The sequence below is a fragment of the Leuresthes tenuis genome, unplaced genomic scaffold (assembly GCF_036924035.1).
Source record: "Leuresthes tenuis unplaced genomic scaffold, fLeuTen1.0.hap1 SCAF_8, whole genome shotgun sequence".
Lineage (NCBI taxonomy): Eukaryota > Metazoa > Chordata > Actinopteri > Atheriniformes > Atherinopsidae > Leuresthes > Leuresthes tenuis.
In genome coordinates this window covers 14787293-14811378 of record NW_027325362.1, presented here as the reverse complement: position 1 = coordinate 14811378, position 24086 = coordinate 14787293, and the positions used below count along the sequence as shown (strand labels likewise).

Here is a 24086-nt window from a genome sequence, read left to right as displayed (position 1 = left end):
AGACTGTAGATCAGGGAGCAAACAGCTAAAGATATCATGCGCATTGAGCCTGAAAGATTTTCTTTTTTTCTACCCCCTCACATTTTGAGATCTTGGCATCATGTAAATCACACAGAGCAGATTAACTGCTACGAGAAGTCGCAGAAGCAAAGTGATGCCTTCGGGTCTTTGACTTCGTTTCATCACCTGGGGCCAATACGCACAGACCACAACATGGGAAAGCTTAACGTCTCAGTCTTCATATTTGCATTGTTGGAGTGGCAGCCACCAGCCTGCAAGTTTACACCAACAGATCACGGATAATAACAGTAAAGACAGAAGTGCACCGCTTTATGACTTCAGCACTTTTAGTTTGAAGTCTTCCAGCACCAGTGAGTTTAAATTATGGTGGGAGACGTCCTTGGGATGTGAACATCTCATTTCACCAGGCTGTACGCACCCCCCGACCCACACACACACACACACAGAGACACACTCACAACTCATTTCATTGGGGGTCTCTGGGAGGCTGGACTCAGTGGAGCATGACATAAGAATTATACATCTGGCAGCTGTAAACCTGCAAACTCTCACACACTCTCACGCTTATGACTGCTTTGAGAGAGCACACTTTTGGCCATCACACTGAGAGCGAATTAGTTATCTTTCTTTGAGGATAGTTGCTGTTGGTATTTCTAAAATGAAATATGCAAATGGTGCTAATGGGCTATTCCTTTCATTAATCATATGGCAGAAACAGCTTTCTATTTAAATTACATAAAAGAGGCCATTTGAGCACTCACTGTTTCATTCGTCTCCGTGCATTTAGTTACTTTAATTGTTTTTCTTTCTTCCCATTTAGAAAGAAAGCAAAAAGAACATACATTTAGGTAGACAGATCTAAATGTCTTCCCATACTAATAAGAATCAGTATATACATTTTTTATGTTTAGATCATATTCTCATGCTTTGCTGACAAAACACACTGTTCTGGGGCTGGAAATTTTTTGGAGCATAATGCACAGAAGCTGGAGAAGCTTCTCAGCTGTTACTGATGATATAAAGGTTACCAAATATTTTTGTGCCAGTTTGCAGATCTTTTCACGTGAATGACTTTGGCCTGGAGTAATACAGTGATGCTCAGATTCATTGAACTTATTCTATTCTCTTGATAAAACAGAAAGTAGGTTTGATAGGTTGCGTGATGCTTAAGTTAGTGGCTATATTACAAAGTAGAGAAAAGGCGGCTACATATCCTGGGATGTTGAGAGCTTTTTCATCCATGCGCAGATGCAGCCGGAGTCAGAGCATCCATGGGACCGGGTGTGAGCTCAGCATCTTCATCCCAGCTGCTCCCCACTCACACGATGATGAACACCTGTGGACACGCCCACCCACTGCCTCCCAGCTCTGTGATTGGCTTTGTGTTTAGATATTCACCAAGCTGTCCTGTGATTGGCGCGAATCTCATTCCCAATGATTTCATAAAGCAAACCTTTTGGAAGTTGTGGAAAGGGAATAAGTGGGGGGAAAAAAAACCTTGAGATAACGGCGGTACCAACGACACAATTAGCCGACTGTATCTCCCGCTTTCCTCTTGCTGTCAGTCGCTGCAGGATTTGTAGGAGTTTCCGAGCGTCTCTGCGTCTGTGAGTACCTGAGTTTGGCTGCTGCTGAGTGTCTTCTTCTCCTGCTCAGGAGAAACGTAGCGCTCCGCCGGAATCTGCTGCAGAAAGAACTGAAAGAAAGTTGGAGGCGATTTGAAGGCAACTTTTTCAGCCTTTTCTTTCCAGTTGTCTCAGCGCAAAAAAATGAATCCCGATTAAGATGCTCGAGAAGCTTCCTTTCTTAGAGTAAAAGTGTTTAATCATCACTTGCAGTAACAGCAACTGCCACGGATGAAGTGCTGCTTCTCATAAAGTGGATTACCATTAAAATTGCTGATGAGCAGAGAGTAATGAAGGCAGGATTCGGAGTAATTATTGCAGCTGTTAAATCTGTTGTTAAATGATTTTTATCGTGGCTGCACTTTTTTCCTGCTCATATTTTCCTTTTTCGATCTTTAATTTGGAGCTATGGATACTGTAGTTAATCAGATAGATAGATAGATAGATAGATAGATAGATAGATAGATAGATAGATAGATAGATAGATAGATAGATAGATAGATAGATAGATAGATAGATAGATAGATAGATAGATAGATAGATAGATAGATAGATAGATAGATAGAAAGGAAATAATATCAATAAAAACTTTAGAAAATTTTGCTAGTGGAAAAACTGATGTTTTAAATTCCTGCTATAAATGATTGGTGAAGCAATGAGTTATTGCTGAAATGTTGTCCTTAATTATCCTTGTTCCCAATTATAATCAATCAACAAAGTAACGTTTAACCTTAATGCCAGGTTTTTGGTTCTGAAATCTAGGAGGAATTCACTGGGACTGCTTGAGCACTTTGTGTGTGTGCCTGTGTGTGTGTGGTCTGCAGTGAGGGTGTCCTTCTCAGAGGGAAGAGGGAAGAGCTTCTGGAAGTGTATGTTTGAAAGTGAAGATGTTGCTGGCTCTTTGTCGCAGTGTTATCAGGATCAGAGCTGGGCAAGAACGCTCCAGAAAGCACATGCTGATGTTGCACGCTGTGGTAATGGCCTCTTACTGCCCCCATAAATAACCAAATTGAAAGCATTTCTCTGCTTCACACAACATTTTTTTTTCTCCCAGGGCCATTTCATGGTCTTTGACTGGTTTACAATGCTTCTCATCATTATTGTCGATCTTGCAGATGTTACATTGAGAGAGCATAAAATGTTTTGTGAACAGTACAACTTTAGTTGAGTGGGATGCTTTGGTCTTTATACTGCATTGAATGTTGGGTGAAGTGACCGCATGTCCTTGACTGGATGATATATTACCTCATGGCTTTATCCCACCAAAAAGTCCCTCAGCTTGAGCTGTTTCATATTTTGATCCTCACATGTATGGACACTGAAGTCCATATATGTACTTGTGCTAAATTCTCCAGCAATTGTCTGTTTTGCAGATCATTTTCAGAGTTTTTCATTCTCAGGTTTTTCTTTTCTTTTCTTCCTCTCCCTTTCTGATTTATGGAGTATTTACGCAAATCTTTAAGTGCTTTCTGTTGTTTCAACCTGGCTGGCTCATTTGTCATCACGTCCTGCTCTAATGGGGAGAAACTGTTGTTAATTAACCCTTCTTGCAAACAGCTGCAGTCTTTATTGCTACCAGCTCTCCATTGAGCGTTATCGCTGCGCTGCCCGCCTGGAAAGCTAGCGTCTGCCCCAGCCGTATTTCTGCAGGTGTCAGCCAAGGTGCTTCTTCTCACTGCAGACGTGCATTTGAGAACCTAAACAGCTCGTAGGTTTTTTATCTTAAATTGAATTGTTGGAGGAGAAGTTAAAGAGCCATATATCACCTGGACACCGGGAGCTGAAAGAGCCAATCTGCAGGAGTGTGGAAGCAGAGATGGCAGAGCGTCTCATAGGCATCACAGATGGAATGACTAAGTCAGTGTTCATAAATCCACAGGCAGAGAAAATCAAGTTGTCAGCTTGTAAACTACATTCAGTGTGTGTGCGTGTATGAGTGTGTGTAAAATTTTATTTTAGCCTTAAGAAGGTGACCCTTTGCTCTTCTTTCTCAGCCACATTTCACTTACAAAACACTTACTTTTTCAAGCTGAGCATCAGAAACTCCACTTCTGCCTGCCTGCCCTTCACAAGTCAAATTGCATCAATTATTTTATGTTCTTTTAGTTCACCAAATAGGCTTTTACTTATCACAAAGCCCTTTGTCCCACTGTGTGAAAAAAATATATAGTTGGTCACTGTCTAAGAGGAGAGAGCACCTGGGGCCTGTTATATCAGGTCATATTGGTTTCCACTTTGCTCACCATAATGCCCTGCTCCATGTATGGATTTTCTGTTCTATAATTCCTCATCCTGTCTATATGAGATGGGTTGTTCAGATCTAGTGCTGCAGAATGCTGCTGATAGCAGTGGTGTACGGTCATATTTTTGTCTGAAGAAAGCAGAAAACTCTCCCAATGGTATTTTCCCTGCAGAGGATTTGTAGAATTAGCAACAACGGCCTGTGTGTTGCAGTTACATTTTATATTTGATCATCATTCCCAGGACATAGTGTAGTTCATTGTGTGCTTTTCTGCTTTTTAGAGTAAGCAATTACAGCCATTGTCTTTTCTTAAAATGCTATTCAAGTGAGTGAGAAACTAATGATACAAAATTTAGCAGATGCCAGAGATTCATAAAAGAAACTCAACATCATTCTGTCTTAGTTTCATGTTGCAAACAGTGTGTTTTGTTCATCAGGTGAGAATGTTGTGGCTGCTTTTGTTCCTGGCCGTCTGCTCCTCGGCTCAGCGATCAGAGCCCATGTTCTCAGCTATAACCAAGACCATCCTTCCTCCGAACTACGAAAACAACCCCACTCAGCTCAACTATGGCGTGGCTGTTACCGATGTGGACGGGGACGGTGACCTGGAGATATTTGTAGCTGGGTGAGAAGAGCGTAAAACACCTATTGTCGCTCAAAGTTAATGTAACCTTGATGTTAGCACGGTGTCATAACCGATTTATTTTTTAATGCACTGAGCAATTTGAGCATTGTTTAACTCTTAAGAGTGACTTCAAATGTTATTTCCATTTCCCCAAGTTAAACGTTGGCGACAAAGGTAAAAAGCTGAGAGACAGCAAGGTGCCCTGACGCTCACTCAACTGAGGAAAATGGATGTGATTGAAAAGAACACCATTGAGGGGAACAGTTTTGCAAGCCTGCTTCTATCCAATGAAGCAGCAATGAGTGTCTTAATGCTTAACAGAATATAGATGAGCCAAAATGAGCGTGCTTACTAAATGTCATTAAGCCAAAACATCCTATTCAGCAGGTATCCCTGGCAGGAACTCATCCCAAAGCCTCATAGAGAATGTAATTTCATCTGCCATTACAGGAACCTTCGCATGAATTGCTTCTATATAGTTTATATTGCACTAGTGTTGCTGACCTTCAGTACTCATAGTATGATTAACTTGACTTCCTAAGTTTTTCATCTTTAGTTTTTACAAACATCTATAGCAATTAAACGATGTTTGACATTTAAATAAATGTTTATGTATAATTCATTATAGTTCCAGGTTAAATTAAGTGAAATGTAAAAACTTGAATCATCAATTTAAGCAAGTTTAAATGCCCCCAAAAATTATTTTCTGCATGAAACATTTCAGTTTTACTTATTATTAATTTTTTGTTTTTACCTCCTCCACTGCTTTATATTCCAGGATATAACATTCTAATCAGAATCTGACACTTAGTGCTTTTTTCCTGACCAGATAAGCCGAAATTGATTCAACTACGCTCACACACAGCTGATGGAGAAAATGAAGAGTTAACTACAACTTTGTTACAACCAGAGAATCACCATGTTTAAATTCTTTATCTTAATGATAAACCAAGAGATTAAACTACTCCACCGCAACGTCACTTAAGATTTTGATAAGCCGACATGACAGAAACTACCTAAAACTAATGGTTATAACATAGACTTAATGGTTGTTACATAACCAAAGAAAATCTGCTCAGTAAAATGAAAGATTAATTTTTGCATATTTTGTTTACATTAAAATAAAAATGCCCGCTTCCTGTTATTCAGCTGACACTGGTCGATGTCCATCTGCAACAGAAGCCATGCAGCTGCTGTAGATGCAGAACTGCACTTATTTACTGTCAAACTCCTGTGACAAAAGTGAAAAGTTCGAAGATTTAAAATTCTTTTGAACTGGCGTTTTCTCTGCATGGGGTCACTGTAACTGCCAGCTGCCACCCTGACGCAGAGATGAGGAGTGAGTCACAGACAGAGCTTTGCTAGTTGCAGATTTTTAGGTATTCGTATTGATGTTGCCAGATCACCTCAGTGGACTGCTAAAACCGTTAAAACGACATATCAGCATCTGCCTGAAACGGTCTGTGACATGAAAAGGCGATATTCCTGATTGTAATTTAGGACGAGGTTGAGATGCAATATTATGAACATGTAGTGTTTCGTATGTAGTTTGAAGAGGTTTTAGTTTGAGCCCTTTATGTGTAGATTTGAAACACTTTATATGTCTACATCTGTCAGTGGAGCAGAAAGCACAATAGCATAATAATTCCTCCTCAGGAGAGACTTGCTGATCTCTGCAGTGACATGGAAAAAGAAATATGCTGAAGTGTCATCATGGGCAGAACTGGGGGCAATATACTCACACTGTAAAAACACAGTTTTTAAATGTTAGACATACATTGCTCAATAATTCTGTGATGTATCACAATAATAAATTCCAAAGTGGAACGTTTGGAATATAGCAAATAAATAAAAGAATAAATGAATGAAATTGACAAAGCATGCATTTTGGCAGTAGGCTAATGTGCTCAGTATGTAGGTTTTTAATGCATTCAGTTGCTCGCCTGCACATGAGTAAAAAAAACAAAATGAAAAAATCAGAGAAGCTCTGAAGCTCTGAATCAACCCTGCCAAAGCTCTTTGAGAGCTGTGTGTATAAACTGGTGGAATATATAAGATTTTAGGTAATTACGGAGGGGCTTTAATTTAATTAATTTAAAGATTAAAGCAGCTTTGTGGAATGTTTAGGCAGCGTGATCAGTTACACCTCATGAACTGCTGAATATATGTAACATTTTGCTATTTCTCCCTCTTGACAGCTACAACGGCCCAAACCTGGTGCTAAAGTATGACAAGCAGAAGAAAAGGCTTGTCAACATCGCTGTTGACGACCATAGCTCCCCATACTATGCCCTGAGAGACCGTCAAGGCAACGCCATCGGTGTGACAGCATGTGACATAGATGGGGACGGACGGGAGGAGATTTATGTGCTTAACACCAATAACGCCTTCTCTGGTACAGTACAAGCGGATGCAAATGCATACAGTTTATACACACTCACACACAAGCTTTTCTCATAGAGAAAAAAAACAAAAAAGCTGGAGAAAATGTAAGCAGCTTCTTATCTCATGTGAGTCTTCATCAGATAACAGATAAGATTTACACCGCTATTAATCATACAGAGAGCTCCGGAGCACACGCTGCCACCTCTGTCATTTCTTATTAAAACTCCTGCTTCACATTTCAGCCACAGCAGCCTGCTTTTTTGTTTCCAGTGGATCTTATGTGGTATAATGCCTCTTTACTTCACACAGCCTCTGCCGCTCATGAACTGTATCTCCCTTCATCAAGGTCGGGCAACATATTCTGACAAGCTGTTCAAGTTTCGCAATGGACGCTTTGAGGATCTGCTGAACGATGATATTAATGAGCACCGAGATGTAGCCAACCCGATGGCTGGGCGCTCAGTGGCCTGCGTGGACAGAAAGGTACACGCACACATGCAGAATGGAGTACAGTATGTAGAGCTGTACCGCACACATCAAATCCCACTGGAGTCTTCTGCGTACATGCACGGGTGCTTCTGTTTGTTTACCAGTGATAACTCATGCCCTGCCTACGCCACCCCTCTCAGCATGTGCTATGACAGTTCATTTGGGGAAATGGTGTGGCATTTTCTCTCCTCTGTCCATCGCACCAGTGTAATTACAGAAGCAAAGGCTCGTTTGTTTTACAGAACATCGTACGAGGGAGGGGAGTGATGACTGCACACTACTTCTTCTGCCTGGAGCATCTTCCTTCTTTCTCTTAGTCTCTTTGTTTTCTATCCTTTCCCCCTTTTTTCCCTTCCTTCTGACTGAGACACTCTTTCTTTGTCTCTTATCTCACACACACACACAATTGGCACGTCTAATCAGGGGACAGGATAAAGACGGTAATAGTGGGAAGAGGACAGCAGGGATTACAATAGAATTTTTAACCACAGTCCCATCTCACTGAGCACTGATAGGACGTGCACGTGCCAAACAGATTGGAAAGATATCTGCTTTTATTGGTGTAATTCTTTTAGAAGACGCCAAAGCCACCCTGTGCGCTCATGCATGCTAGTTCAAGGAGATCGACTGCTCCTATTGGAACATATCTGGAACAACAGCAGAAGGTTACATTGGCCATTGCCAAAGCAATATGTATCGTCAGCTGTGTCGCCAATGTGTTTAATCTCTTTTAATCATAAATAAAGTGTTATCTTTAGACAAAAGAGGTGCATTTTTCATTCTCTGCCAGTCTCCTTGAAAGTGACATCCAATTATTATTCTTGTACAAACCGACGAGGGTGACGTATTGAAGGGTCTCACATTGAATTAATGGATCGGTTCACTTTGAAGGAGCTGGCAGAAGGGAATAAATGGATTTTTGAAACTGAAATATGTTCCAATAAAGCATGACAAAAAGAGGTTTATATACATTTTCTGACAACAAAATGATGACATTAGCGATGGTAGCTTTTTCAGGCTCCTCTGTGATGGCTTTAAAGATTGACGTGAGGTACATGCAGCTTTTTGCACAAACATGCACTTTGCAGGAATGCGTCTAGCACTATTCACGCTGCCAGTTCCACTGCCAGAAATTAGCCTTGGGTGAAGACTTATTGAAAAATCGTTGACTTTTAAGTTTGTTAAGTAACAGCCAGTGGCCTTCAGGTCTCTTATTGTAGTTCATTTTCTTAGTGTGTGTGTGTGTGTGTGTGTGTGAAACCCCACTCTTCATTCATGCGACATTTACATCAACTGGACTTGTTACCTTCCTTGTTTTGTAAAAAAAATATTGTGAGCTCAATGCAGCTGGGAAATGGTTTTGTGTGGTTTTGTATATGTGCATGTGTTTGTATTGATGGGAAAATATTTGGCCTGGTGGGAAAGCTCATTGGAATCAAGTGTGTAGTCTATTAGTGTGGTTCCGTCTGTGAGTTTGTGTCTGCAGGGACTCTGGCTGATAATGGAGTGTGAAATTAATCTCCAAAGGGAGGCAGAGCGAGGGAGACAGGCTGAGAGAAAGGGGTAAAAGGGTAAGAAACAGTATAAGCGGAGATAAAGGGGGGAGGAAGACGTTTGATCAGGAAAAGGTGCATTATATTGACAAACATGAAGAATGAGGAAACATTTTTCAAGAATTTTTTTTTTTTTTTTTTACAAATGACCAATTTCATTCCTGTTTTGGTCTCATAAATACTATTGTGTTTAACGTTTTAGCAAATTATATGCCATTTATTTTTTTTATCTAAATTTGGAGTCAATAATAATAACAAGGAGACATCATGAAAACAACCACTTATCTACTGCTCTTCTTCTCTTAAAGTAGCTTTGCTGCAATTTCCAGCTTATTGATTAGCTGTGCAATGGACCTTATTTCTGTTTAATTTGATCTCTGTTTTGGAAGAAAATCTCACAAAAATGTCTTCCCACTAACTGCTCGTTGCCAAATGCTTGACAATGACGGCAGATACTAGATCACGACAACAGTCATGGTGCAGCTTTAAAGACCAAAAACTAAACAAAGAGAAAGCTGCGAAGGAATGATTATGGTGTGATTATGGAATGATTACAAATCAAATTGTAGGTATGATACGTCAATGTTGCGTTCACGGCTGGTTTCTGCAGCTCCAAAATGGCGAAATGGAGAGATAAAGATCAGTGTAGAAATATGGTTTGTCCCACACGTTTCACACGTTTTAACCCTGCATTTTGCATCATGACCAGCAGGGGGAGACTCCTGTGGTCGCAAAACAAGTGTGTTTGTGTAAAAGTCTGTGGGCAAACCCTACATTTCTCTTGTTTTTCTAAACATTGTCCTGATTACTTTAGCTCCTCAATCGCCATTTATACGTGTTTCAAAGAGCAGGATATTTATTCTATGAATTATAGTTCCATTAAGAGTAGAATATGTGCATGGCCACACTGCGATTGCTCTATGGACGTGGGAAGTTTACTGTGTTTCTCCTCAATATCCATAACCTGTTCATCGTTCACCAAGAGATTGAGATTTCAAAGCTTGAGTCCACAAACGAGCGAATGACATTGTGTCTAGGTCGATACATTTAATGCAGTTTATGCAAACTACTCTGTAGATTTATGTATTTAGCACCTTTTTTATTGTTTTCTTTCTGTCGATATAAATGAAGAGAATGGTTGCATCAATAGCAATCAAAGAATAATGATAAAAAAGAAGACAAAGAAGACGATGAACAGAAAAGAAGAAGAAAACCAGTGTATTCCAGAAGTAAAGCTTAGTTCTCTACTGCAGGAATATGACACAGGCATTCGGCGGTAGAGTCTGTAGACTGAATCTTCAGGGGGATATTGAAGGGCACAAAGGCACAGCTAGTTACTAGAAAACACCTGCTTTGTTATTTTGAGCTAAGCCCAGCAATTTTTCCGGGCTGATCTGAAACTCCAACGCAAGAGCACTTTAACTTGCCAAAAGTGTCCCTGAAAGAGAGCAGTTCCCGTGATTGGGCCTCTCATAAAAAATACTTTATTTATCCAAAAAGTAGATTTGAAAGAATGAAAAAAGAAGTCACAGGGAGGGGTAAATTTTGTCTGAAAAAAAGCTTTTTTATGTTTTATGAGCACAAAAACATGTGAAGGATATAAAAAAAAAGGGGAAAGAAAAAACAAAAAATGCTTTAAGGTTTCTACATCAGGAACATTGTGCTTGCATTTTCTGTTTTTTCTTTTTATAATGGTGTACAGTTTATATGATTATAGAGCATACGATTAAATGGAAACTACATTTGTTTTTGTTCAGGGTACAGGCCGTTATGCTATCTACGTCGCTAGCTACGCCAGTGGAAATGTGGGTCCTCATGCTCTCATTGAAATGGACGAGGCAGCGAGTGACCTCTCACAGGGTGTCGTTGCCCTCTCCAATGTGGCGGAGGAGGCCGGAGTCAACAAGTTAATCGGTGGGTGTAAAGAACTTATGGTGGCTGTGTGAAGTAGATCAAGGTGCCATAGCACGACCGCACACCCAGTGAGATTTATACTGACATCTGCAGAGGTGCATGTACCTGTTGTCCCCATAGAGTTTGAAATATAGGACTTTAGTATGCAGAGGAGGCTTGTCAAGGAGTATGAGGAAGCTGGAAAAGTTCCAGGTAAGAAGAAATGATAAAGTAAGAAGAAAAAAAGAGGACTTGACGGGCTCCTTTGGCTTTGTCAGCTGTTAATCTCAAAGTCACAGGGCACCTCCCTGGAAAGGGCGTTACTGACATACATCAGATCACATCAACTGCTCAAAGATGGCATCTATCACAGCTTTACATAGTTTTCCACAACACTTTCATATGAAGCTGGCTACACCTGAGAAAATCTCATCAATTTTGACAAAAACGACAAGAAAGGCTGTACATCCTGTGGGAGTTGAACATTTTTAATCGAGAAAGCAAGTTGATGGCTCTATTTTACATTATTATTTATTAGAAATCCAGTAAGAGTAGTGGCTAGAGATCAGCAGCTTTAGTTATCAAAGGGGTAAAATGCACACTATATTGCCACATCATTGGAATCCTGTCAAGATTATGTGTTTTTGTGCCATACTGTCGCTCCGCGTGTCCCATTTTCTTATATTGTTAGCTAATTAATGAAGACCAAGATGTCAGATGAAAAAAGATCCATCTTTTTGACTAACATCTGAATGAATACATTTACAAGTATGAATAAATTGTCTCTCATCACAGGCTTTATCTGATTCTGATTTTGATTTGCTGCAGTATTTAAAGGTTTTACACTGTTTATTGACTTTATTGACTTATTTTTTTATGTACTAACCCTAAACCTTCTGATTTTTCTGAATGCTTTATGTTGTTTCAAGTTGCTGAAAAATAGTCTTTCATCGGACAATACTATATATATATATATATATATATATTGCTATCCAAACTGACTTTTGAAAGAAAGAAAAAATCTGTGACAATTTAACCACTAAAAAGTCCTTGATGGAGATGTTCCAGTAAGTTAGGAAAATGGGAGATGGCTTTATGTTCGAGAGCAGCAGAATGAATCTTCATCATCTTTGGTCTTTTTACATGAAGGACATCATCTGATCCACCGAGGGAGCTGGCTCAGAATTACTGTGAATGATGTACGGTAGATGGCTTTGTCATCAAACTGCCGTTAATCGGGGCAGAGGGACAGCCAGTGAAGTTGTATATCTGATGGTTACATATCTCTGGAGAGACATTAGTGGTTTATGGCTGTAGGGGGCGAGTGATATTTGTCTGGCCTGATGGAGCAGCCCAGTAAATCAGGACCAAGTCCTGGCTCACAGCACTGACTCCACATAGACGAAAGGCAATCAAAGCTCTTTCAACTACATAATTAAACTCCGCTGGTCTGAGATGAAACACTTTAGTGAGATACTTCACTTTATAGAAAGTCGTTGGAAAATCCTGGGGTGATATTGAGAGTGTACTGAGCAGCCACAGAGATCTTTTCAAAAGGAGAAATTTACTGTTAGGTTTTGGTTAATGCAAAACATTCACAGCATGTGTTACATTGCTATGCTTGTGCATTTGTTTGTGCTTGTGCTTACACAGAAGGTGTATTTACCTGTGTTTGTGTGTATGTAGTGCGTCAGAGTCAGTGTTTGTGTCAGCAGAAAGACTCGCCATGCTCAGAGCAAATGGCTCGGAAAGACAGTAATGATCTCTTGCCATTCACCTCTGTTATGGAGCTGATTTCTCTTCCTCTGCTCCCTACATCGTTTCACTTATCGCACTTTCTTTTTTTCTCGACTCTCCCTCTGTTTATCTGCCTAATTTTCTCTTACTGCCTCGCCTTGTTTCACTGTACAGGGGGCAGAGGCGTTGTGGTGGGGCCCATTGTCAGTCAAACTCTGTCAGATGTCTTTTGCGACAATGAGTATGGATCCAACTTCCTGTTCAGGAACAATGGAGATGGAACCTTTACTGATGTGGCACAGCAGGCTGGTAAGCAGTTGGTAGTGCAGTTTAATAGAGCAGAACGTTGTAGTTCACTCTTGACATATGAATCTGGTGTGGAGACAATACACAAGAAAGGCTTTTTTTTGTATAACAGAGCAAATCAGCCTATGATTTTAGGTGTTGAGGACCCCATGCAGCATGGAAGAGGGTTGGCTCTGGCAGACTTTAACCGTGACGGAAAGACAGACATTGTCTATGGGAACTGGAATGGACCCCACCGCCTGTACATCCAGTTGAATAACCGCAAACAGAAATTCAAGGTTAGTTGCTGTGTTTTATCAACACAACATACATGCAAATCCAAACCCCCTTTTCCCCCTCTGTCAGTATTGGCTCAATTTGCTTAAAAAAACATGGTTTGATGCCTCAGAGGTTGCACAGACAGTCAAAACACAATGACAATGACATAAAAATATTTGAAAACAATTTTAATCTCAAAACAAAGATCGGATTTGAAAAAAACAACAACTTTATATATATATTTACAAGTAGGGTCAGTTTTCAGTTAGTTCAGTTATCAGTAGGCGGACAGCGGCTAAGCTACAGAAAGGAAAATGTAAATAAAATAAAAAGGAAATGTGGATTTTAAATGTAGTTTTGAAACTGAAAAGGTCTTTGTCTTTGATGCAAACCTGATTTCCACTTCCTTGCAGATATTCTCCAAATTAGCACTTGCATATGAATAGATTATTTGTGCTCGCGGCTGCGTCCTTTCTGTGTGGAGTTTGCATGTTCTGCCCGTGTATGCGTGGGTTTTCTCTGGGTACTCCGGCTTCCTCCCCCCATCCAAAACACATGCATGTTAGATTCATTGGTGTCTCTAAATTGTCCCTAGGAGTGAGTGTGAATGGGTGTTGGTCTCGTTTGTCTCTATGTGACCCTGTGATGAACTGGCGACCTGTCCAAGTTGTACAATGACAGCTGGGATAGGTCCCAGGTGGTTTGCACCACAGCTAAACAGGCATGACAGTAAAAAAAGAAGTACGTTTTTATCGAATTTAAAACTGTGGCGCTCGTCAGTGAAGAAATACACATAATTTTACTGTATACATACAAGAATGGATTCCTTTTCAGGGCAATATTGTACAATAATGACTTTTTTAACATTCAGCCAGATGAGGCAGACAAATGCAAGATACTCAGATCTGACTTCAATGTTGAAAGTTACACGTTTCACTGAAAATAACACATGCATTTTATTAGTTTACTCGTCTGTGAAAAATAGTTGCAATGAAAACTGCTCACAGGCAGAATATCCAGAGTTACCAGCATTCATTGATCATATGCAATCTAAGTGTTTAATGATTTACCCCATCAAATAATCCATTATGGCTGCTGATGTGGACGTTTCAGAGAGAGAATGTTGGTCTCTATTCTTCCAAAAATCAATGTCTAATGAGCAAGCAGCACAAAAACAACAAATCTCATCTATTACCTATGTGAATCACAGTGTTATCACTCCTAACAGTTGGCTAATGAGTTAGCACCACTCACCGCTGGCCCCACTTTGGGTTTAAGTGGTATTTAAAGACGCATGGGTGGTGATTTACTCAATCAATAATTCTACGGTCCACCCCTGTGCGACAGCCAGAAATGTGCATCTGTTTGTGTTTTACCTTTACGAGCCGCAGAGAGCGAGATGGCCCGTGCTGTGTGTAAATCTGCGGAGGCTTCATGCTCTGTGATCTACCTGTCACCTCCTAAACCCACATCCTTTACCGAAGACATAAACGTCACAGGAGGCATCTTTATAGGGGTCAAGTAAAGGGTTAATGTGTGACGCTTAGCCCGGAGACAGTTCCATCAGAGTGACACACACATACACACACGCGCGCTTGCTACCACTACACACACTCGCTGAAGACAAATTGAATTAGCAGGCCAATTTCTTTTTTTTTTTTTTTTTAAACCAAATTTGTTAAATCACAAGCCCAGAACATATTTAAGACCCGTTTCACCTGCACAAGCTGACACTTCCAATAGCCATGTTGACCTTTGGCACACATAATGAAGCTGTTGTATCAGTTCAGTAAACCGCCAATTAAATTGGGCTGAACCAGCAGCTTGCCTTGATAGTGGAAAGTGCCGATTAGACCTGTTTATGCTTTAATTAAAATCTACTGGGGAGGTTCTCTTTGAAGTAGGTTTAACACACACACGAGCACAACGATTTTTTCATTGTGGATTTTAAATTCGAAATAGTAGGAACACTCAATTTTAGGTGCAAAAATATGTAGGATTTTCATAATTAGTTTCTTGGTATGTAATTTGGTTGATATAAGAAATACAAATTTCCTTGTATAGTTATGAAATGGACTGAAGTTGATCCATAGTTAGATGCTTTGCATGAATAAAAAATGAGACTAAATGCAAATATTAGTTTCCAGGCTCAGTCCAATTTTGTTGAAAGTCTTTTTTCTGTCAGTGGATGCACTTAGGGGTAATATAGTAAATGTAGAGCAATCCCTGTCTTCCTCCCTCATGGCTTCAGATGGCCATCCCCTCTCCTTCACCTGAGATTGAGAAGGTCACTGTGGGCGGCTCCCCACCCCTGCAGCTTTATGAGCCTTATAATTAAAACAGGGAGTAAATACTGGGGGAAGTGAAGAGCTGCTCTATAACTCTTTCCTGACTTATCACTGTGTCACTGAAGCGGGGAGATATCTGTTACTTTCTCATGCAAAAAAACTCCTCTGCTCTTTAGACTACTTTTTATTTTGGGGGAGGGGCAAGTTTGTGTCTACTTTTCTCATGCCAGAGGATGTAAAAAGGCTCTTTGTTCTTATCTTTGGGCTTTGGATTAATCTATTGGCCAGGGTTATCGAACTCAAGGACTGGACACTGATTGTTGATGGACATGTTTGCTGTAGAGACTAAACTTGTGACCCTCAGGTTATGTAGCACCCTCTCAAGCCAGTTGATAACATCAGGTTCTACGAAACTGCATTTTGAAGAATTCTCATGTGCTTTCATAAGCCTAGATAATAACTAAAAGGATACTTATGGCGGTCATGCGACTGTGGCTTTGATAATAGACTGTCGGAAACCTAAAGAAAGACAATAACACTTAAATGCATTTCAGAGCTGCATTCAGTGAACCCGAATGAACAAAACACAAACAAATATATGTATTTAATGGAAAAACACGCAGTTAAGTTGTTACGTATTTGCCCTGCAGATGTACAAATCTATTATAAGCATTGTGGATTAATACAGGTCGAGGTGAGATCAGAATCAGGCTATAACTTCTAAATTTCCCCAATAATCTAAGTATGAGTGTATTTGTGTTTTACTTATGTATGTATGTGTCATTTGCTATTTCTAAGGACATAGCCTCCCAGAAGTTTTCCATGCCATCTCCGGTCCGAACCGTCATCGCTGCAGACTTTGACAATGACAACGAGCTGGAAGTCTTCTTCAATAACATCGCCTACAGAGGCCCATCCGCCAACAGGCTCTTTAGGTACTGACAGAAAAAAATATGATACACACACACACTTACATGTACATATGCAGATGGCTGTAAGTTTTAACAGCGGTTTGATGATGAGGTTAATGGACTACTCTTGAGTCTTGATTTAATATTCTAAAAGTGAGCTCGGAAGCTGATGAGAATTTAAAACTCCCAGCCAAGGATACTTATCTAGTCTGGCATCCCGCCTCCTCCTCCTGCTCCACACATGAATGAATCTTTCATTAAGACAGTTTTAGGTCTCTTTTTTGGCTCGTGGTTAACTTTCCTCTCTAGATAATATTAATGAACTCAGCTTCCAAAATGTAACCTGTGATACATATCAGTTTATTTATAGTGGAGCGATCCCATCCTGTCTGAATGAAAATCTGATTCCGCATATTTGTGCCAACAGGATTTATATTTGCGTTAATGTTGAGTTTCAATAATCAGTTTACGCGCCGCAGATTTCCTGGATCAGAATATTCTGGCACACCATTTGTCTGCTCTGACAGGGGTCACTGCTTCACAGCCTGCTATTATCTACTATGGAGACGAATCATCTAATTATTCCTCTCTCTGACACTGAAAGAAAAAGTAAAAAAAAACAAGCAAGATAAAAAACAGGCTTCAACAGTTGTGCCCAAGCGAATTAATTCATTACAACTAATCAATATTTAGCTGGGCTTTGGGCTTTAACAGCCAGTAACAGCACATTAAGTGCAGTAAGATTCATTATTTTCATCTTATGGAAAGCTGGACGTGAAGATATACATAAAGTACATGATAGCAGGTAATGTAGATGATTTATTCCAGTATTTTTCTGCAGATGTCAGTTTAAAGTTAAGTCACAGTTTAACTTAACTTTAGTTTTAAACCTCTACTTTGTTATAACTTGCCTCCTTCTCATGATTTTGTCTTTTAAAGCCCAGCTGTAACATGCAGATGATATCAGAAACTCAAAAAAATGTATATAATTTTAATCTAATACATTAAAGTTGTAAGTAATTTAGCTTAAATTAATATTGTATCAAGGGCAGATGTTAGTCTTTGTGGATATTCCATTCATCAGGTCATCTGGGTGCCCTTTTCATTATCCTTCAAGAGTAATTTGCCTTTTGTTCACATTTGTTCAGTTATGGTTACAGACTTTAATGCCACCTCCCCTGCACTCATATTTTGAGTTAAGTTAATTTGCCACAAAAGATAGATATTAAAAGTTATTTTTGGCCAAAATAAACATTTTACTGTAGCCCAAAACACACTACCATCTGATTTAAGTGAAATTCTACTTTTGAATATGTATTATGTACATATAGTAAATTTACCAAATGTAAAAATGATTGAATATTGCATCCTCTGAGGTAATACTCGTATGGTGATGGAAAAAGCTTGAAAATGCTTCTTCAGTGCTTGATACTGAATAAAGAAAATGTTTAGAATTAAAAGGAAATCGATAGTTTAAAAAAGAAAAATCAGCAATGGTTTGTTTCTCAACGTTTGTTAAATATTTTAAGTCGCTTGTTGTTTTTTCTTAGTTTTGGATTTATAAGCTGCATGAGTTTTCTTTGTTGTATATAGAATTGAACATAGGCATGTTTGATGAACAAACTAAAAGAAGAATTGAAAGTAAAAGTTATAATATAGACACAATGGACCCTATTGGTAGAAGAAAATATTTGAATTTCAAGACTGTTTACATCTTTTATACATCAAATTGTGATTCCTCATAAAACTAGTACAGTAGTTACCAAAGTAATATAGTTAAAAAATATGCTAAAAAACAGCTAAAAGTTTACATAAAGTCCCTCAAAACTACACGTAAGCACAATACTTGAGTAAATCAGCTTAAGTATATGGTAAACTGTTGTTATTGTAGTTGCTGTTGTCTGAATTATTTTTGTGCTGTTGTTGCAATAGGGTGAGCAGGAGAGAACATGGGGACCCCCAGATAGAAGAGTTGAATATTGGGGAGGCTGCAGAGCCTGAAGGGCGAGGAACTGGTAAGTATGGCAAAACATTAACAATTAACAGCATGCACTCACCGAGCACTTTCTTCGATTCACCCATGAAATATTATGGAATCCAACGCAGCTTTGCCATGAATAACACTTTCATGAAGCTTTGACATGACTGTCAAAACAGAAGGAATACTGCTTTATGTTTATTGATGAGGTCGTAGTGGGTGGTGGTGTACTTAAGTGGTACATTACACCACCAACACCTGCTATGACCTCATCAATAAACACGAAGTGTATCTCATATCTGCTGTTCCTGCATCAAACCATTAGATGGCATCAGAGCTCTACGTGGGATCTGAGTTTCCTCTTAAGCTTTAGTTCCACATTGTTGGTGCCATAACAATTGAATTATATTCACATTTCCTAACACAAGGATAGTGAATGTTGTGAAGGGTGTGTCCTTGAGTGTTTAGCCACATCATGTGATGGATCTTTAGGAGCCGCTGTGACAGATTTTGATGGTGACGGGCGTCTGGAACTGCTGGTGTCTCATGGTGAAAGTGCAGCTCAGCCACTCTCTGTGTACAAAGTCAACCAGGTGAGTGTGTATGTTCCAAATAACACTTGACACTCAGTGGGTTGAGTCCTCTTTAGCCAACCCTCTCTTTTCTTCATTCTACCTCTGTGTTAGGGCCTTACTAACTCGTGGTTGCGAGTGATTCCTCGGACCAAGTTTGGGGCTTTTGCCAGAGGAGCTAAAGTGGTGGTGTACACAAAGAAGAGCGGCCCACACACACGGATTATCGACGGTGGCTCAGGGTACCTGTGTGAGATGGAGCCTGTCGCCCACTTTGGCCTCGGTAAGACCACATGCAAAGAGCCATACAAATATGCGGAGATCAAACTTCTCAGCTAACCACACCTGATCCTCTACAGTGTTTCCACTAACAAGTGTTGAATTATATTTGTGAATAATGGGTGTGCTGTTTTTGGAAGTATTATGTGCTCAGTTAAATTAACCCATAGATTAAATTAAAGGAAGCTTTGCTTTAATGAAAATTAAGTTTTTGAGTTGTGTTTACTGAAGAGTTGAGAGGTAATAAAACAGACAGAATTAGGAAGAATACTTTAAGCACTGCAGAGAGGAACAGTGAGAAAGAAACGGAGAGCATATGGAAATCATCGTTTTAATTCCTTTAGCCTGATTAGGCACCCACAGGAGCAAAAACTGTCTGGGGTAGGGAACTGTGTAGACAAAGCCAGCAGAGGGGGACAGGTGCTGCAGCTGGAAGCCAGCCTGAATTGTGAGCAACAAGCTCCCTGTCTCCGTTCACCTCCCCGGGGACAATCAGCTGGTGATTGTCCAAGCCTGGTAGCCCACCCACTGCTGCGTGCTGGCCCTGCTCACTTGGAGACCATCCAATCACACATCATACACACTCACAGTAAACTTCCTACACTGTTGTAGCTTCACAAAAGATGTCCAGACTTTAGAACAGTGGTGGATATTTGAGACAGACTCGCCACCACTAAATGAGAGGGTCATGTGAGTGCAGAACAGGTGAAATCATCTTTGGCTCCCGGGCAGCACACCTGTCTGGCAGGGTAACTGAAGATCTGTTTACATTAGAAATGCCACTTTAATTATGGGCCACAGAGGGCCTCAGGAGACGAGCTTTCTCTGTGCCCGATTAAAGCAGTTAATGGAGGGAAGAGAGTGCCACTGTGTCTGCACAGAATGTGAGTCAGTAAAAAAGATTAAGGTGGAAGATTCATGACTACCAACTGTATGCATTGTTATGTATGAACCCACATTAATCATTCATTTGTGTGTCATTCTATCCTCAATGGTCCCCACCTGAACAGGTAAAGATGTGGCCACAAATGTTGAAGTGTACTGGCCAGATGGCCACTCAATAGCCCGACCTTTGGACCCTTCAGAGATCAACTCTGTGTTGGAGATTCATTATCCAAGAGATGAGGATGAAGTCACTCCCACTGTTGAAATAGAGGTACGGAAACAGTCGGCAAATTTATCTTTGACTGTCAAAAAGATAATTGTATTCTGTAGAATTAGCTTAGCTCTAGCAATAACAACACAGTGTTGGTGTGTGGTCCTGCGTCTGTCGCTCCTCAACAGAACAGGTGCAAGAACAAGAACCAAACCAGTTCTCTGTTGTGCGAAAGGCAGCAGCAGGATCTGAAATACTTTGAGTAGTCAGTGACTTAACTGCAGAAGACAGTGGTCAGTGTGCTCTCAACTTGTGGAAAATCAAGTTTACTTATGGATCCACGATCCATTGTAATATGGTCCAGGTTGCAACACTGCGATGTAAAACAGATAACTTTACACAGACTCAGTTCATCTAACGTGATTAGACTAATTTTCACTGGGATTGTTTTATGAGATGGTAAAGATTGTTGCTTCATACTGACTGTGTCTTACAGTGTGGTCACGGGTTTGCGCTAAATGAAAATGGCCGTTGCACAGGTAAGCTAAAATATTTCCCTCACCTCTTGAACACTGTCTCCTTGTTTAAAACTCCTCAAGTGTCTTTGCCTTCCTCACCTCCCCCACCTTCAGATAAAGATGAGTGTACCCAGTTCCCCTCTGTGTGCCCCTCTGACCGCCCTGTGTGCACCAACACCTATGGCAGCTATAAGTGCCGCACCAAGAAGAGATGCAACCAGGGCTTTGAGCCCAATGACGATGGGTCAGCCTGTGTGGGTGAGTAGTCCAGACAGACTTAGCTGGATTACCAAGATCAGGAGAACAAAGGAAGCACTGCCAGAGAATGAGATGTGTTAAGCTGCCTTAATTACAGTGGTTTTGAGTAAAGGCTTAAAGGTGCTAGCATTCCTCTGACTGTGTCCCCTCTCTGCACCCACTGTCTTGCATGACTGACTCCCCCGTGTGAACGAGTTGTCTTTTAGCCATGTTAACTAACATTTTACCACATTCTCCTCCTCCTCTTTCTCTGCAGCCCAGGTGGCTTACTTTGGGGGGACACGGTCTTCTGGGGAACATAATGCTTTCCACAGTCTTTCTTTCTCTATGCTACTCATCATCTCTACCCAACTGCAGACAGGACTGCTGTAGCTGTCACTGCTTTCTCGCTTTCTTCACTGTTGAACGGGGATATACAGAAACTCAAAGCGCAAACTTTTCACAAAAAAATATCTCCTTCCTCTTCTCCTCTATGGATCTTTGCTGTCTTTTTCCATCAATTATTTACAGCTATACCCCTTCGTCACTGCTGCTGTCACCTCTCGGCTCCTGGCCCCCGCTGGATTAATAAGAAACAAACAAGGGAGCATGCTTGCTGGGAGCCACAGGAATCAGAAGTAGCTGTATCACTTGCGGAGCCACCATGTCATCACCTGGCACTTTATCTTAGCAGGACCTGAATTGAGGCCAAGTCAATAAGTGGAGCTCCAGCACAACCACTGCACATACAGGAACAGATCCACTGTCTCCACAGAACAAATTCATTAGAGACACGCTGAGGTCCCATCTGTCTCTGCACCATGCTGCTATGCTGATTCTCAAATCGCTCTCATTCTTATTATGGGTTTATTGGGATGCTGAGGAGAACCAAGCTGAAGGTTCTGTGCGTGTATTAATGCCTTTTTGTGGGTATGGTGTGTGTGCATGAGTGTGCTGGGTCCAAAGAGACAGTCAGGTAGAGTAACATAAGGCAGACCATCTGTCTACGATGGGTTACAATGTGCTCTGTATGAATAATACAGTAGCACAGAAAAAAAGGTAAACACGAGGGTATGTGTGAGTAAGCACACAGAGATGATTTTGTTTTTCATGTGTATTGTAGCCAGAGAGTGTACTTGATGCGAAACACCCAAAAAAACCAATGAGCTGGTGTCAAGAGCATGAAGACAAAAGGTAAGAGAAAAGCACCAAAAACAAATCCACCAGTAGGTTTGATGTGGGCCTGGTATAATTTTGTACACACTAGAATCAAATGATTGGATCAGTATGCAATAAAGCTGCCATTGCAGGTCAAAATGGACAAAAAAAAAGTTTTTAAGCTCATTTAAATGAGCTGAAAACTCATTTAAATTTTTACTGAAAACTTAAAAAGCAGAGAGTGGAGATGTTCCATATTTTTTAAAAGAGCACAATCACTTACGCGCCACTCTGTTTATCTTGTCCCAACCTCTCCACCCACGTAAAAAAAAAAGAATTTGGTGATGCTGTAGTCACTGGTTTCATTTGTGAGAAAGGAGTAAATTGTGTTTATACTGGAAGCCAATGTGAGCTGCAGAGTTAGCTTTAAGCCATATATATGTGATTGCGACTAATTTGAATATACTGTGTGAAGGCACATGTCACTGAGCAAATCTGTTTAGATCATTGGTGTGTTTTTAATTATGGAATTGCACAGAAGATCTGTTCGTACCTGGCATAGGATCAATTCATTTGTCATGTTGGTGTTTCTAATGGCTTATGGGGGTATATTATTTAGGTGTCTGAAGTAACAACCTTTGCAAAAACTCTTACATAATACATCCCTGTTATTTTCTTTGGGGCTACGTTGGTCTGAAAATGTGTCATTCAGTGAGCTCATCTGATGTACAGGGTATTTTTATGGTCACAGTACAAGCTTCAGCCTCTATCTTCATCTCAGTATGCAAACCTCCCACCGAGCTGCAGTTGTTGTACCTTAGAAGAAGGAAGACAAACATCTTTTGCTTTTTTCTTCTGGAGTTTTAAAGTCCACTTGAATTCAAGAGTTAAGCTAATAATGCTCTACCAGTACTAGTTTGTTTTCTAATCAGAAGTATTCAGTTCTGAGTTCCAGATTTTTTATAGAAGCAGCATCAAATGGCACATACCAGCGCAGCACCAGAAGCCTCCACTGCCAAAGCAAACTTGCAAACGTCGGTGAATTGTTAACCGTGTGAGCAACCGATCTTAATGTTAGCATATAAAAACTAAAACAAAACACAGAAATGGTCCGACAGGGTGGCCCAGTGTTTATTAAGCCCATATGTGACAGTATGAGACAATTATGAGAAATTACGATGTGATCTGGACTCAGATTTGAAGTTTCTTCAGTGTCCTTATTTGCTGTGCAGTGCTTTAACAACTTGGGCCAGATCAACACATGACTCATGACAAGATTCTGTCTAAATGAAAGATCAGTACCAACTGGCTGAACTGCAGACGGGGGAAATGTAAGTATTTGAGAATAAAATTGCCAGCCAAGTATTCTTCTGTTCTTTGTTATGCTCTCTCCACACACACACAGGCGCGCGCACACACACACACACACACATATATATAGCCTAATTGCCATGTTTCTTGCAATTTAGGGGGAAGTTAAGAATTGATTTATTTTGGCATAAACGATGGCCAGAGAGTAAAAAATGTGGACAAGGACTTAACAGACAGCTTGTTGCTCTCATGTTACTCTGCAGGGGCGCGTCAATTTACATCTCAGCATTTGCAACAGAACAAAAAGTATGCAACATGTCTTAATACAGCATTACACAGAGATAATTGTTATTGCAGGGGACGAGGGTTCACATCAAGTGCTGGCCCGTACAGTTCTCAGGAGAAGGGATTCTGAGTTTGTGCGTGTGTGTGAATGTGTGTGTGCGAGTCTTGAATTCATCTGTATTCACTCTACAGAGCCCATACATATTTGTTTCAAACCCTCATGTATTACACTAAAGATACAACATACAATCAACTCAGCCCACAAATTAGCTTTAATCAAACCACTAATGCTACCTGAAACTATCTTACACTTCAGCTA

At 40.4% G+C, this 24086-nt stretch overlaps 1 protein-coding gene across 1 annotated transcript; it reads left to right on the top strand.

Annotated features, from left to right (window-relative positions):
- The first annotated feature begins 1476 nt into the window (after positions 1–1476).
- crtac1b (cartilage acidic protein 1b) lies at positions 1477–21042 on the top strand. The gene is made up of 14 exons (XM_072391383.1): positions 1477–1628; positions 4326–4513; positions 6712–6908; positions 7245–7381; positions 10698–10854; positions 12745–12879; positions 13012–13154; positions 16221–16357; positions 18266–18348; positions 18804–18904; positions 18998–19166; positions 20173–20318; positions 20755–20797; positions 20891–21042. The coding sequence occupies exons 2-14, from the start codon at positions 4332–4334 to the stop codon at positions 21040–21042; spliced, it is 1782 nt and encodes a 593-aa protein (XP_072247484.1). The 5' UTR covers positions 1477–1628; positions 4326–4331.
- The last annotated feature ends 3044 nt before the right edge of the window (positions 21043–24086 follow it).

Bases quoted from the DNA above. Each gene is read 5' to 3' on its own strand.
- crtac1b (XM_072391383.1), top strand. From the start codon at position 4,332: ATGTTGTGGCTGCTTTTGTTCCTGGCCGTCTGCTCCTCGGCTCAGCGA. The intron at 6,909-7,244 runs GTACAGTACAAG...CCCTTCATCAAG, and splicing joins CACCAATAACGCCTTCTCTG to GTCGGGCAACATATTCTGAC. The intron at 20,319-20,754 runs GTACGGAAACAG...TGTGTCTTACAG, and splicing joins CTCCCACTGTTGAAATAGAG to TGTGGTCACGGGTTTGCGCT.